A 16,209-nucleotide genomic window follows, 5' to 3' on the forward strand; every position below is an offset into this window, starting at 1 on the left:
ACGAAAGCCTCTTAGCGCTACGACCTCCTAAACCACGTCGTAAACTCCTCTATGTAAGACAGTGAGTACCGTTTTCAGGAACATGGAGAATACATCAGTGATGCTATTATGAAAGTGATGCTGTTATAAATGTAAATTCCTTTTGTCCCCTCTAGCAGTATATTACTTGGATTGGGGTAAGGGTTAGCTGCACACACAACCACACCTCAACCGTTACCTCAAACACTGTATATATAAAACAAATATGTATCATAACGGCTCTCTCATATTACATATAATGTCGGACATATTTCGTGCATAAGCATACGTGTTGCATAGATTTACTCCTCTTTTTTGGCAGGGTCATTATTTCCGTTCACGTTGTCACAATGATAATAAGTCCTTGAAACCCGGATCTCACTTGGGGCGTCAATACAATCAGAGCTCACTTGCACCACAACAGCGGAAAAGACCATAGCCGGCGCACTAAGAAGTAGTTGTGTTGAACGAAGATCCATGTTAATATGTAAGTATCGTAATGTATTTAAGTGAGTGAGTGAGTCAGTGAGTGAGTGTCATAGTGGTATATGACTAAATGCTAATATATTGGGAAACTGCAGTCAGTGTAATATCTCAATGCAAAGACTTTGTACTTTTGTTGTGATGACGGTGTAATTACTACAACTGCCGAATAGAACATGATTTGGTTTTGGTTTGGTTTGTTGTTTAACGCCGCTCTCAGCAATATTTCAGCTATATGACGGCGGTCTGTAAATAATCGAGTCTGGACCAGACAATCCAGTGATTAATATTATGAGCATCCATCCACGCAATTGGGATCGATGACATGCATCAACCAAGTCAGCGAGCCTGACCACTCGATCCCGTTAGTCACCTTTTGCGGCAAGCATGGGTTGCTGAAGACCTATTCTACCCCGTAATCTTCACGGGTCGAATAGAACATGAGGACCAAGACTAAACATTACCAGGTCAGGTGAACATGATGTATTTTCTTTAAATTTTAAATTTATAGTTAGGGATGAACGACATGAAGTGGGTTCAATGATACTTAGCAACAGGATGTTATCTCTCTTTCAAAATCAAGGAGGTCTCACCAACGCATATCGTCCTAACTGTAGGATGAATTAGGCCGGAGTGTATGAGTAATATCACATTTTGGGCAATGAAATGCTTTCTGTGTCCTATTTAGAAAAGAACCAAAGATACCTTCCTCCCAATAAAATGTAATTAATTCAAAGTAAATTTTGATTCATGTTCATAATGGCGTGAAATGGTGTAAACAGTGATACTTAAGTGCTTAAAAATGCTTGTCTTGACACAACAGATATACAAGCACCCTGTGAGGATTCCGGGTTTAAAAAGATCCTCAATAACTATACTTGTTGTGTCAAGCGATTAATGGGTCGGGTGGTGAGGCTCGATGGCTTGGTGACTTGGCTGATTGTATGTCACCGTACTCCGACGGTGTGATACGTTGATCATAATATCAATCACCGTTATGTCTGGACCTGATTGGAGTATTTACAGACCCCGTTATTACCTTTGCTGAGTGCGGTATTGAACAAGAAACAAGCGCAAATAAGGAAAGAACGTTGGATTAAACTTTAGGCAAAGTAGGGGGCGTTTCAAAAGTGAGACAAGAAAAAAAAGTATGATTAAATCTGGACAATTTAAATCTGGAAAGCTCGACCAAATTTGAATTAGAAATTAAATGAAATACTATTAGTTCATCTTAATTGTGATGGTTGTGAAACCCGACATCTCATATATGCTACTTAAAATAGTATTTGTTCCATTTCAGACAACCTAGAGATGACAAACAACATACTATTATTTTTTGTCTGTCTCTCTGGAGGAGTTATTTGGGCCTGTACGTTCCATCATGACGTGAAGTATGGAGGGATATTTGTTAACTGTTCCAACAACAACCTATCCAATGTACCAAATGATCTACCCCAAAATACAACATCGCTCAATTTGAGTACCAATCACATTGCCGTGTTGCACATTCAACCCAACAGTTCCTTGAATGCGCTGAAATACCTGGACGTCTCCAACAATAAGTTATCAAAGCTACAAAATGGGACATTTGAAAGCATTAACAGCTTAGAGGAGCTATTCTTGCAGAACAACAATCTGATGCTCGATTCCACCACCTACCCAGATGATGTCTTCCTTCCTCTACAGAAACTTCAGAAGCTCCATCTGCACAACAATGATCGAAAGTCGGAGGGTAGCTATCCAGAAACTGCTTTCGGTAAACTCAGGAGTGTTGTTGAATTGAAAATTGACACATTTGAAACCTCCACCTTTGGATCTGGGTTTGCCAAAATGACCAGTCTCAAAAGGCTTCTTTTGGGGTTTAATGGTTGCAAGATTCAAAGAGTGTCGAACGATACGTTCCGATCTTTTAAACACATCCCAATTGAAGACCTTGATCTTCGTATTTGCCCATTAGAAGCTGTAGAAAAAAAGTCATTTGTCGATTTGAAAAGCCTGAAGGATTTGAATCTTTCTCAGGGTAAATTAGTGAGCCCAGTAGAGGCTGTTACATCTATGTATGGTTTAAATGGGTTAAACCTGAAAAGGATTTTACTTGATGAAAATTACAACTTCCATAACTTTCAGTATGGTAGTATTGAACTAAGAACTCTTACAAAAGAAGTGCTGGATAATGTACACGGTGTATGCGTTGAGCAGATGTCCATGAAAAAAAACCAAATAGCATGGATTGATTCTTCTATCCTAAAACCCAATTCACGTTTCTCCAACTGCATTGTACATATTGACCTGTCTGATAATGATTTGCTGGGAGACAGGAATATTTTATTCCAACTTGTCTTTGCGCCTCAATTAGTATTTGTGAATATTACAAATCACTTGAGAAGGAACGAGTTCTTCCCATCAATGTCTCAACACAACTCCTTATTGTCAGTACCAACATTCCAGTTCACTTTGCCCCCCAAACTAAAGTACTTTTATAGCCATGGCACCTTTGGCATGGGCTCCATACAGGGTAACATTGAATTTAAAAATGCTGTATCGCTCCAAAGTTTGAACCTTGCATTTAACGGATGGTATGCCTTCCAATATAATATATATGGTTTGGAGAACCTCACTGATTTAGATATCTCTGGAAACTACTTTACCAACATGAATCCTGGTGTCTTGAAATCTTTCCCAGGCCTAAGAACTCTCACGATGTCTCAGATTGGCTTTAGCAAATACTTCCTTCTTCGGCAGGGACGTCAGATGTTTTTGCCTTTACGCAAATTAGAAAATATTATTCTTAGTCGCAATGATTTAGCAGTCATGGATCCTAAGATATTTTCTGGAAATCAACTGACTGCTATTGATTTATCCTTTAACCGTTTTGAAAGAATTCCCTTTGACATCACAACAACTCCGTCTCTGCAACGTCTTGACCTCAGTTCCAACTCACTGCCTGTGTTATCAGAGTTAGAGAGAACCCTGTTTGATTCCCTAGCAGCAACAAATAACTTCACGTTGAACCTTGACAACAACCTTCTGTTCTGCGGATGTGAGAATTTAGTCTTTGTGTTGTGGCTGTTCCACACAGATGTGAAAGTTGAAAACAGAGATTCTTATACCTGTGTATCTGATAGTGGCCATATTACACGCCCATCATATATTTATGATCATTATGATGAAATATGGAGAAAATGTTCCGGACCGATTTGGCTGTCACTATCTGTTTCTGCCTTTGCACTGATTATATTATTCATGATTCTAATCTATTTGATAAACCAGAGAAAGACATTACTTCTAAACATCATTTACCGGTTGTTTGGGTTGGTAAATGTTGCCAAACCGCCAAAGCGTACTGACTTTCCCAACGATGCCTACATCGGCTACAGTGACTGCGATTATCAGTACATCTGTCACACTATGAGAGAGCACCTGGAAGACAGACATGGAGTCAAACTCTTCCTGAAGGATAGAGACACCATCCCTGGAGGACAAATAGCTGACGACATCATCAACGGAATAGATTCCAGTTGGAAAACGCTCCTAATTCTAAGCAGATCATTTCTGGAAGATCAATGGTGTAGCTTTACTGTTAATCGTGTTGTGTATTCCTCCTCTATACTACCCACAGGAAGTGTCGTTCTTGTGCTGTTTGAGGACGTGAAACAAGGGGACATCTCCCCGGCCCTGCTGAATGTTGTGGAGGAGAGACACATATTCTGTGTAAAGAAGTACATGGACGATCAGGGGAGACTCTGGAGAGACGTTAGTCAGTGCATCATGACTAAATCGGAATTATAAAGAAAACGATGAAAATTGCTGATCTGTGGAGATTACATGTTCCTTGTACATACGACCTGATACTAGCATGCATTCGTTTCGGGGGTTGTTTAATAGTGTGGACCATGTAAACAACACAACATTACTGACACCTATGAACTGTTGTACCAAATGTGGTGACCCACTGTATGGGTTGTTATTGCTCTTTAAGCAATGTTGAGTATACAATTGATGCTATACACTGCATTCTATACACTGCACTGCATCCCACTCAGCATATACCTAGTGAGAGACAACATATACCTAGTGAGATACAGCTCAACATCTCTTGGCTTATTCAACGACATTGCGTGAGATGATAGATCACTGAGAGGAGCTTATGCACACTCAATGGCCGCAGCAACCCCGTTGCTAGGCTGACATCACATGGCATTGTTTCGCCTGTGGATCTTGCAACAAAATTCCACAAATCACGTCATTGAGTATTGTGACGTGATTGAAAACGTTGTGGTGCATGTTCCCGTTCCACAAGGCGATCGTACTGTAGCACAACGACAGTCGTAAGTTTCTGTTAAAGCATGTGAGTTACGATCATCTTAGGGCAACGATAACTTTGCTGAACGGACGCCTGATTTCTAAAGGTGGACCGTTGTATGGTATCAAATTAATATGTGTCAACGTTTGACGTGTTTGAAGTATTGTTCTTTTAAACTCAATTGGATTACGTTGAAAACCATGTAGGTGTTTTCCTATTCATTCGGGAATTCATTCATTTCGCTCGTCAAATACCACAACTATTCACTGTTTCATAAAACTGGTATCACACGGGAGCTCGTTTAATTCGTATTCAATATTTCTGTCACAATATGACCTCCCATATCCAGTATATCAGAGGCCAAATGAATTCTCCACATGGGTACTACGTGTGAAGACCATTTCTAGTGTCCCCCGCCCTGCTATTGCTGGAATATAGCTGCGAGAAACCATACTCACGCACTCACTCAGAATAGGAAATGGAATCGGTCCCTCTGAATAATAATGGGAGTTTAGCATGCTGAATCCTATTAAATGTTTTTGGGAGCCAGACTTCCATATGTGGCTTTACCTGATACTGTGTGCTGAAGTGTGTCTACTTGGGTAGCCAGTTGTTCCTATTCTCACCGAAATATGTCATAGCCAGAAAACATTGGTGGCTCACATCGTTATACTGTCATCATTTCAGTATTTTACAACGTCCTGTAAACTTGTAAAACTATAAATTTGTGAAAAACATTTGTTTTGTATAATAACTTTTACTTCTCTTTCCGACTCAATAAACCTTCATTTCAGGGGTCATATTTTAGTTGAACCTTCGGATATTCTATGCTGTCTATGTTGACATGCAAGCGGCTATTTATTTGCCAAGTAGATCTCACGGTTTTGCTCTCGATATTTCCGGGCTCTTGATATTAGCAGCCATTTATACTCCGGATGTTCAACCAACATATTTATGATGCGTCATATATTCGTACACTTACTAAGAGTTTATCGGTTTATTCGCTCCTTGACACATGCAGAACATTTTAATGTCAGGTTACCACATTTTCATGATAAACACTGTTTGCTTTACGTTGGACCTCGTGGCTCTGTAATGCCATGATTGATAAATAAAAACTAAAAAAGCTGCTTTCGGACTTTATTTATAATATGATACTTTCGTACGATATTTCTTTTTCTCTTGTCACTAAGTATTCACAATCATTGGGACATAATATTGTTAGAAAATTATGTTTCTGGAATCTTTTATAATTTCCTGGGTATTTTACCATTGCTGTAAATTTAGAAAAACATAATGATTGAACATAAATACAGTATGTATTTATCACAAAGCACAAGTTCAGTTCAAGCATGTTTTCAATGTACATTGAATGGAAACTCTACTTACAAAAATGAAAATAACTCTGTCCAACAGGGGACCGCCTCCGTGGTCTAGTGGTAGAGCGTCCGCCCGGAGAGTGGAAGGTCCGGAGTTCGATCCCCGGCCGCGTCATACCAAAAGACGTTAAAATGTGGTACTTGTTGTTATCCTGTCTGGCGCTCGGCATTAAGGGGCTAAAACAAGAACTGGTCGGCTCGGAGTCAGTATACTATGTCTGAGTGGGGTATTCATGTTAAACTGCAGCATGGTATCTCATTGAGCTAGCACTATAAATCGGCATCAGTCCGGTCTAGTACAAGCAGCCACACACACACACACACACACGTGAATGCACGTCGCTATATAAGTGCAATAATCCTGGAGGCGACGTTAAACCCCATTTCACCTCACCTGTCCAACAGGTAACCGCCTCTGTGGTATAACTAATAGAGCGTCTATCTTGTTGATACCCTGCCTGGCGTTAAATAAAGACGTGTCGGCTCGGAATTAGTATAATGTGTCTGAGTTGGGTATCCAGGTTAAACTGTAACTAATAGAGCGTCTGTCGGTGTTCGATCCCTTGGCTGCGTCATACAAAGAGACATTAAATCGTGGTACTTGTTGATACCCTGCCTGGCGCTAAATAAAGACGTGTCGGCTCGGAATTAAGATACTGTGTCTGAGTTGGGTATCCATGTTAAACTGTAAAACTAACATAAGTCCGGACTAGAAAACTAGACACACAGTCGCTATATGAGTGAAATAATCTTGAATGTGACGTTAGACCCGATTACACCTCACACCCAATTACACCTGTCCTACAGTGTTTATTTGTGTTGTCTTGCTTTCGTTATTACAAATTACACCAATGCTACTCATATCATGAAATGAAATGTCATGTTCCGTTTTCAGGAAACCCTAAGGGTCCCAAAAGCAACCTTTTTCATTGTTATACTCATGAGAACTGAGAATTATTTCTTCAGTTGGTTTCTCACTGTATGTGTGACACAGAAAGAAGCTGAAGTATACAAGAATAAAAAGTAATGTGAACACCTGCCTTGCTATTGACCATGCGTCATTTGACTTTTTTCAAGGAAGGGATATATACTCTTCAAAAAAAGAAACGCAAAGCTAGATTTGTATGAGGTAGGAAAATACATTTATACGAACCGTACAAAGTATTGAGCCAAAATGTTGTGGGGAGAACACTAGTCATATCTGTACATAGGAAAAGTCCCAGGTGAAGGCCAGCTACCATCAAAAACGCGCATGTCCCCCGTTGGAATCGATAGTGGCCTGACATCTCCTTCCCATGCAAGAGCCGAGTATGCGAATCACATCCTGGGGAATGGTAGCCCACTCAGCCTGCAACGCAAAAGTCAACTGCTGCAACGCCTGGGGTTGTTTTTGACGTCGGCGTAGCCGTCTATCCAATTCATCCCACAGGTGCACTATCGGGTTCAAATCCGGGGATCTGGAGGGCCAGGGGAGAACATCAACGTTGTTGTGTAGACAGGCCGAGCGTTGTCCTGCTGGAATACACCGTTGCCGTTGGCTGCAATGGGGAGGACGTGTGGTAGGAAAATTTCGATGATGTATCGTTGAGCCGTAAGATTGCCCTGGATATGGACCAAACCTGTCCTGCCATGATGAGAGATATCCACCCACATCATAACGCTACCCCCACCAAACCTGTCCACTTCCTGTACGCAGTTTCCGGCGTAACGTTCTCCTCGGCGTCTGTCAACCCGTGCTCTTCCATCCCCGGATGACAAATCTTGATTAGTCGCTGAACCAGGCATCTCTCCATCGCAGTTGATGCCATACCCTGTGTTGACAACACCAATACAGTCGTTGTTGACGATGTTGTCGACTTAATATGACGCGTCGAACAGGACGTCCTGCTCTTAGACCTGCTGCCCTTAAACGGTTTCGTACGGTCTGGTCGGAGATTCTGCGCAGTCCGGGTATTTGGGATGCGGTTGAGGTGGATGTGATCATCCTCTCATGTAGGTGGTGCAGTCGGATGTAGCGATCTTGGGCGGGGGTGGTTACTCCTGGTCGTCCCGACCTGGCCAATCATGTGTTGACCCATGCTGCTGAAACCGATCCAAACCGAAACCATGCACTTTAATACCGTTCATAGTGCTGCTGCACGTGAAGTACGTGCAGCTCCATGGCCCTCATGTTAATGCACTGGGTGCGTTTTTCCGAATCGAACGTGTTTCCCGACTTATGGTTTGCATTTCTATTTGTCACTGACACTACAACACATTAAACCTCTTCATTTTGCACCTTTTGGTCCGCTAGTTTTGCTTTTATGGCTAAAAATATCCGTTTAGCGTTTCTTTCTTTTTTAAGAGTATATAAGAGAAAGATTGTCCGCGTACAAACAAGACCGCATTAGACTGTCGTCGAGGTAGGGCGTGTTGTCAGTCGCTCTCACCTGTTTTGTTAGATTGGGTCAGATAAGATAAGGTAATTCATGCTTTATTGCCCGTGAGAGAAATCTTTTTACATCAGAGTGTCACAAATGTTACACAAAATATAATACATAATATATAAAACGAATACAAATACATATAAAAAACATAGACATAACATGGAATATAACATATTAAGAGCATTTTTTTTTAAAGGTAACGGATACAATTGCTGTAGATATTGGGCTAAAAAGCTTAAAAACACTAGGTTTAAACACATTTAAATGTGCTATGCTAACTGAAATAAATAGCGTTACAGTTCATTCGTTTTTGGTTTTAACAGGAATTTATATCACCAAGATAAGTTAATATCACTGTCAGCATCAAATAACAGCAGCTTATTTTGTTTCCATAATTGCTATTATTTGGTATTTTCGCTGTACCACGGACTTCTCGCCCCACGTGACTGGTATCAGTTTTAGTTGGCTGTGTTTTTTGCGTGGTCGTCGTTGGTCGCAAATCGCTTCAGTTAAGTATATCGTTAGTTGGTATGGTTGAACGCCGTTTTTAGCAATATTCCTGTAATATCACGGCAGGGGGACACCAGAAATGGGCTTCACAAATTGCCTCTTTTGCGGTATCAAACCCGGGCCTTCAGGGCGATGAGCGAACTCTATCACCACTAGGCTACCTCACCGCCCCCTATGGATAGCGATAATGACGGGGATGGCGATGAAGATAATTCATATACAGCAGAATTTGAAGAAGCGTCTACTGATTATATAGAAATTTATAGAAACTAACATTACCATAGTAATAAAAAACGCAAGCACCAAGACTTGACTCAAGGTGAAACGACCATTTCGGATGTGCCCATTAAACCTGTGGTGCTATTTACGACAGTTGACGGGGGCACGGGTGGCCCAGTCGTTTAAGGCGCCGCGATTCACTGTGCAGAGTTGCGTCCCTTGGGCACGCCAGAAAGCTATGATTGTGGGTTCGAATCCCGGTTCGCCCCGATTATGTTCCTAGGTTTGTCAGCACCATACCCGTGCTCGTAGGTTTCACCGAAGTGGTAAACGTCCGAGACCTGCATCACTTCGGGCTTTCCTCCCACATTAAAGGGGCACTGATCTAAAGCAATTCCCCGGGACTGGTTGTTGCCTTTGTTGTTGTTTTTTCCAAGTGAGTACCTGGATGTATAGCAGAAATCTAGACTAGTTCGCGACCTCTGCTGCGCCATTCGTAAGCGCATTAGTCACTTTTATCGGTAGTAATAAGGGCGTATGGTCACATTGATCAACAAAATGAAATACAGTTTTCGAGATAATAAGGAAATGTAGGTATCTTTGTGGGTAGCATCGGTAAAGGTGACGAAGTTTTGATAAGTTACTTGCTTGGTAATTTTGCGATTTTCGTTTACACTGTTTTGACTTGCAACACAAAGTAAATATTTCCCCTGAGCATTGCTTTTTTATAGTGTGTATATTTTTTTACTGTCAAAATGTGTAACATTTTAAAATTTATTAAACGCCTAAATATTCAGTTATTTTACAAAGTGACTGAAAAACATTTCCATCTGTATTATTATAATAACGAATTCCAAACATGTTGATGTTTAATGTCATCACCAAGAGACTGAAAATGTTACGTTGAAAAGTACATTTCTATGTTGTATGGCTTCTAATCCTACATAATAATCTGTTGTGATGTTTTTAGGCCCTTTTGATCGTCTTAATCAATTTTAGTGAATCTACAATCAAATATTTTGAAATATATATATCGTTTCGGGATGTTATAACCCGTGTTCGTTTCTCAACTGATCACATAGATTGTTTCAGGTGTTTCACATAGGTGTCAAGTCTCAAGGGTCGGCTGGGAAAGCCCACGTGACAACTATTGTCATAACGTCCACGGTTCCTAAAAAATACATTGAGTGATAGATAACAATGAGCAATCAATCAACGTATTATCAGTTAACCCTTTGAACAAAGTATGTTGTTTTTACACCGGCACTTTACGCCATGATATGAGTGTATTCCCTTTGTTTTAGTAAACCTAGACATGTAAACACTCACTTTTGACATATCCCCTGTGCAAGATAACAGTGACTAATCAATCAACGTATTTTCTGTTAATCCTTTGATGACTAGGAACGATCCGTTGATTTACAAAAAAAAGTAAATCAACTGATCATTCACCTCTTGCTGGGCCGCCACGTGCATATTACATAACAAACATTTCACCTCACTTCAAACCTGGATTTAGATTGAATAATTACCCCAGACACAATAAATACCAAATGGGACCCTTTGTCAGGTAATCTAAGTGGTGCTACCAATAATTGTACCTGTAATAAATTCATTAACTGAGCATCAAGTGAATGACGACAAATACACAAGTGTAGGGTTATACCAGAAGACGTGGATGACAACGAGGGAGTAGTAATCATATGATAGACGCAATCCGCAATTTACTGCATGGATACTTTTTTTATACTTAAGCTATAACTATCTGGAGTATTTCCAAATGACGACATCCGATGAGCTCCACCGTTCTTTATGTCCGTTTGTTTAGGCTGAAGAAATTAATTAATATGCGCCCTTTGTCGAAATCTTTATAGATCACAGTTAACCAATCATTGTTCAAAAATGCGTAAAACAAATATTGCCTCCAGCCTCTAAGTTTATTTAGCTGTCCTTGCAGACGGTAGCCCAGTCTCTGGTCACGCTCAGTTGCGTTGCTTATCATCCGGGTACTCACGGGGGAAAAACAATAACAAAGTTAACAACCAGTCCGGGGAATTGCGTTAGATCAATGCCCCTTTAAGCTGACACGCCGTGATATAACTGGAATACTGTTAAAAGCGGCGTAAAAACCCAACTCACTCACTCACTCTAGCACCCACCACTCACACAACAAAGCAAAACCATTTGATGGGAAATGGATCGCACTTTCATGAATGTAATAAAGTAATAAGTGCGAGGGATTAACATGATGACGTTAACTAAAAACAACAGACTCTGAAGGATAATATTGTAACAACATGATGGACAGAGAACACTTGTGACTATTAATCCTTCACCTACGATATGTAATTCTGTACCAACCTAATGGTTATCATATTTTTAAGACTCTCCCCATGGCCTTTGTATATTTTTTATGAACCTCCCTGAAAAGAAAACAATGAAAAAACTACATTTTTTATCAGAAAATATCCATTTTATCAAGACCCTCCCCAAATAAGTGCATAATTTATGATCCTCCCCCAGAAACTGACACATCTAGTACATGACCGGCCCTTAAGTATGAGAGCTTGTATGTCAGGTCCAGGGTGCCGTTTCACGAAAGCCTCTTAGCGCTAGGACCTCCTAAACCACGTCGTAAACTCCTCTATGTAAGACAGTGAGTACCGTTTCAGGAATATGGAGAATACATCAGTGATACTATTATGAAAGTGATGCTGTTATAAATGTAAATTCATTTTGTCCCCTCTAGCAGTATATTACTTGGTTTGGGGTAAGGGTTAGCTGCACACACAACCACACCTCAACCGTTACCCCAAACACTGTTTATATAAAACAAATATGTATCATAAAGGCTCTCTCATATTACATATAAAGTCGTACATACTTCGTGCATAAGCATACATGTTACATAAATTTACTCCTTCATGTGTGACACGGTCATTATTTCCTTCCTTAACCAAGTTTCACGTTGTCACAATGATAATAAATCCTTGAAACCCGGATCTCACTTGGGGCTTCAATACAAATGAATCCGAGCTCACTTGCACCACAACAGCGGAAAAGACCATAGCCGGCGCACTGAGAAATAGTTGTGTTAAACGAAGATCCATGTTAATATGTAAGTATCGTAATATATTTAAGTGAGTGAGTGAGTGAGTGAGTGAGTGAGTGTAATAATGGTATATGACTAAATGCTAAAATATTGGGAAACTGCAGTCAGTGTAATATCTCAATGCAAATACTTTGTACATTTGTTGTGATGACGGTGTAATCACTGCAACTGCCGGATAGAACACAGAACATGAGGACCAAGACTAAACATTACCAGGTAAGGTGAACATGATGTATTTTTTTTTAAAATTTTAAATTTAAAGTTAAGGATGAACGACATGAAGTGGGTTTAATGATACTTAACAATAGGATGCTATCTCTCTTTCAAAATCAAGGAGGTCTCACCAACGCATATCGTCCTAACTGTAGGATAGATGAGGCCGGAGTGTATGAGTAGTATCACATTTTGGGCAATGAAATGCTTTCTGTGTCCTATTTAGAAAAGAACCAAAGATACCTTTCTCCCAATAAAATGTAATTAATTCAAAGTAAGTTTTGATTTATGTTCATAATGGCGTGAAATGGTGTAAACAGTGATACTTAAGTGCTTAAAAATGCTTGTCTTGACACAACAGATATACAAGCACCCTGTGAGGATTCCGGTTTAAAAAGATCCTCAATAACTATACTTGTTGTGTCAAGCGATTAATGTGTCGGGTGGTGAGGCTCGATGGCTTGGTGACTTGGCTGATTGTATGTCACCGTACTCCGACGGTGTGATACGTTGATCATAATATCAATCACCGTTATGTCTGGACCTGATTGGAGTATTTACAGACCCCGTTATTACCTTTGCTGAGTGCGGTATTGAACAAGAAACAAGCGCAAATAAGGAAAGAACGTTGGATTAAACGTAAAAAGTAGGGGGCGTTTCAAAAGTGATACAAGAAAAAAAAAGTATGATTAAATCTGGACAATTTAAATCTGGAAAGCTCGACCAAATTTGAATTAGAAATTACATGAAATACTATATGTTCGTCTTAATTGTGATGGTTGTGAAACCCGACATCTCATATATGCTACTTAAAATAGTATTTGTTCCATTTCAGACAACCTAGAGATGACAAAGAACATACTATTATTTTTTGTCTGTGTCTCTGGAAGAGTTATTTTGGCGTGTACGTTCCATCATGACGTGAAGTATGGAGGGATATTTGTTAACTGTTCCAACAACAACCTATCCAATGTACCAAATGATCTACCCCAAAATACAACATCGCTCAATTTGAGTACCAATCACATTGCCGTGTTGCACATTCAACCCAACAGTTCCTTGAATGCGCTGAAATACCTGGACGTCTCCAACAATAAGTTATCAAAGCTACAAAATGGGACATTTGAAAGCATTAACAGCTTAGAGGAGCTATTCTTGCAGAACAACAATCTGATGCTCGATTCCACCACCTACCCAGATGATGTCTTCCTTCCTCTACAGAAACTTCAGAAGCTCCATCTGCACAATAATGATCGAAAGTCGGAGGGTAGCTATCCAGAAACTGCTTTCGGTAAACTCAGGAGTGTTGTTGAATTGAAAATTGACACATTTGAAACCCCCACCTTTGGATCTGGGTTTGCCAACATGACCACTCTCAAAAGGCTTCTTTTGGGGTTTAATGGTTGCAAGATTTCGAGAGTGTTGAACCGAACGTTGCGATCTTTTAAAAACATCCCAATTGAAGACCTTGATCTTCGTAGTTGCCCATTAGCAGCTGTAGAAAAAATGTCATTTGTCCATTTGAAAAGCCTGAAGGATTTGAATCTTTTTCAGGGTAAATTCATGAGCCCAGTAGAGGCTGTTACATCTATGTATGGTTTAAATGGGCTAAACCTGACAAGTATTTTACTTGATGAAATGTACATCTTCCTTAACCTTCAGTATGGTAGTATTGAACTAAGAACTCTTACAAAAGAAGTGCTGGATAATGTACAAGGTGTATGCGTTGAGCAGATGTCCATGAAAAAAACCCAAATAGCATGGATTGATTCTTCTATCCTAAAACCCAATTCACGTTTCTCCAACTGCATTGTACATATGGCCCTTGCTGATAATGATTTTCTGGGAGACAGGCATATTTTATTCCAACTTGTCTTTGCGCCTCAATTAGTGTTTGTGAATATTACAAATCACTTGAGAAGAAACGAGTTCTTCTCATCAATGCCTCAACACAACTCCTTATTATTAGTACCAAACATTCCAGTTCACTTTTCCCCCTAAACTAAAGTACTTTTATAGCCATGGCACGCTGAGTGACATTGGCTACATAAACGGTAACATTGAAATTAAAAATGCTGTATCGCTCCAAAGTTTGAACCTTGGATTTAACGGATGGTATGCCTTCCAATATAATGTATATGGTTTGGAGAACCTCACTGATTTATACATCTCTGGAAACTACTTTACCAACATGAATCCTGGTTTCTTGAAATCTTTTCCAGGCCTAAGAATTCTCACAATGTCTCAAATGGGTTTTAGCAAATACTTTCTTCTTCGTCAGGGACGTCGGTTGTTTTTGCCATTATGTAAATTAGAAAATATTATTCTTAGTCGCAATGATTTAGCAGTCATGGATCCTAAGATATTTTCTGGAAATCAACTGACTGCTATTGATTTATCCTTTAACCGTTTTGAAAGTATTCCCTTTGACATCACAACAACTCCGTCTCTGCAACGTCTTGACCTCAGTTCCAACTCACTGCCTGTGTTATCAGAGTTAGAGAGAACCCTGTTTGATTCCCTAGCAGCAACAAATAACTTCACGTTGAACCTTGGCAACAACCTTCTGTCCTGCGGATGTGAGAATTTAGTCTTTGTGTTGTGGCTGTTCCACACAGATGTGAAAGTTGAAAACAGAGATTCTTATACCTGTGTATCTGATAGTGGCCATATTACACCCCCATCTTATATTTATGATCATTATGATGAAATATGAAATAACGCAGACCTATGAATGATTACATCGAACATTTCTGGGCACTTGTTCCTTGAAAGGAATGTCAGTTTTGCGATCTTTCTAGAAAAGTGTTCTTTTGCAGTTCTGCACGTTTGTACATTCAAATCCAATTATAATCCAGGGAACATACTTACTAAATAGTGATTCGTAAAACCGGTTTTTGGACGTAGTGCATATTTTCTTTGACAAGTACGTTTCGAATTAATGAATTTCGATTAGTCAAGCAGAGTTAGCTCTCTTTTCGAGCTACACATAATGCGGTTTTGCGGACTCGTCTGATAACTTTCATAACAATTTCACTTGCATACTGCAAGTATTCCTCCTACACCATGCACGTCTAGATGTCCTTTACAAACCTCGTCCAATTGCGGGGTGTCGTCATGTTAGACGTACACATAGATTTTGAAGAAATGATTCCAATGCTCATATCCAAATTATCTGCGTCCAGAATGGTCCCTATATGGCTGAAATAATGACGGTGTATCGTGAAACAAATGCCAGAAATTACGTCATAGGGTATTGTGACGTGACCGTAGACTTTGTGGTGCAGATCCGCATTCCACAAGGCGATCGTAGCGCAACAACAGTCGTAAGTTTTTGTTATTGTATGGGACTTACGATTACCCCAGCTCTACGACAGCTTTGAGGAACGGACCCGTGAATTCTGAAGGCGGGCCATTGAATGGTACTAAGTTAATACGTATCCGTCATTAACTTATAATGGGTTTAAAAGTATTTTTCTGTTGAACTCAATTGGATGATGCTGTGGATCGCATATATGTCTGCCTATTTACACATTACAGTGAAAT

The 16,209-nt window shown here is 40.0% G+C and overlaps 1 protein-coding gene and 1 pseudogene across 1 annotated transcript; both read left to right on the plus strand.

Annotated features, from left to right (window-relative positions):
* The first annotated feature begins 495 nt into the window (after positions 1-495).
* Positions 496-4,290, plus strand: LOC139473604 (toll-like receptor 4). The gene is made up of 2 exons (XM_071256276.1): positions 496-505; positions 1,802-4,290. Exons 1-2 carry the CDS (start codon positions 496-498, stop codon positions 4,288-4,290), a joined length of 2,499 nt encoding a protein of 832 aa, XP_071112377.1.
* Positions 4,291-12,446: 8,156 nt separating this feature from the next.
* LOC139475511 (toll-like receptor 4) lies at positions 12,447-15,379 on the plus strand (annotated as a pseudogene).
* Positions 15,380-16,209: the final 830 nt, after the last annotated feature.

This window comes from Haliotis cracherodii, unplaced genomic scaffold, assembly GCF_022045235.1.
Source record: "Haliotis cracherodii isolate W230 unplaced genomic scaffold, xgHalCrac1.p SCAF_3, whole genome shotgun sequence".
In the NCBI taxonomy this organism is placed as follows: Eukaryota; Metazoa; Mollusca; class Gastropoda; order Lepetellida; family Haliotidae; genus Haliotis; species Haliotis cracherodii.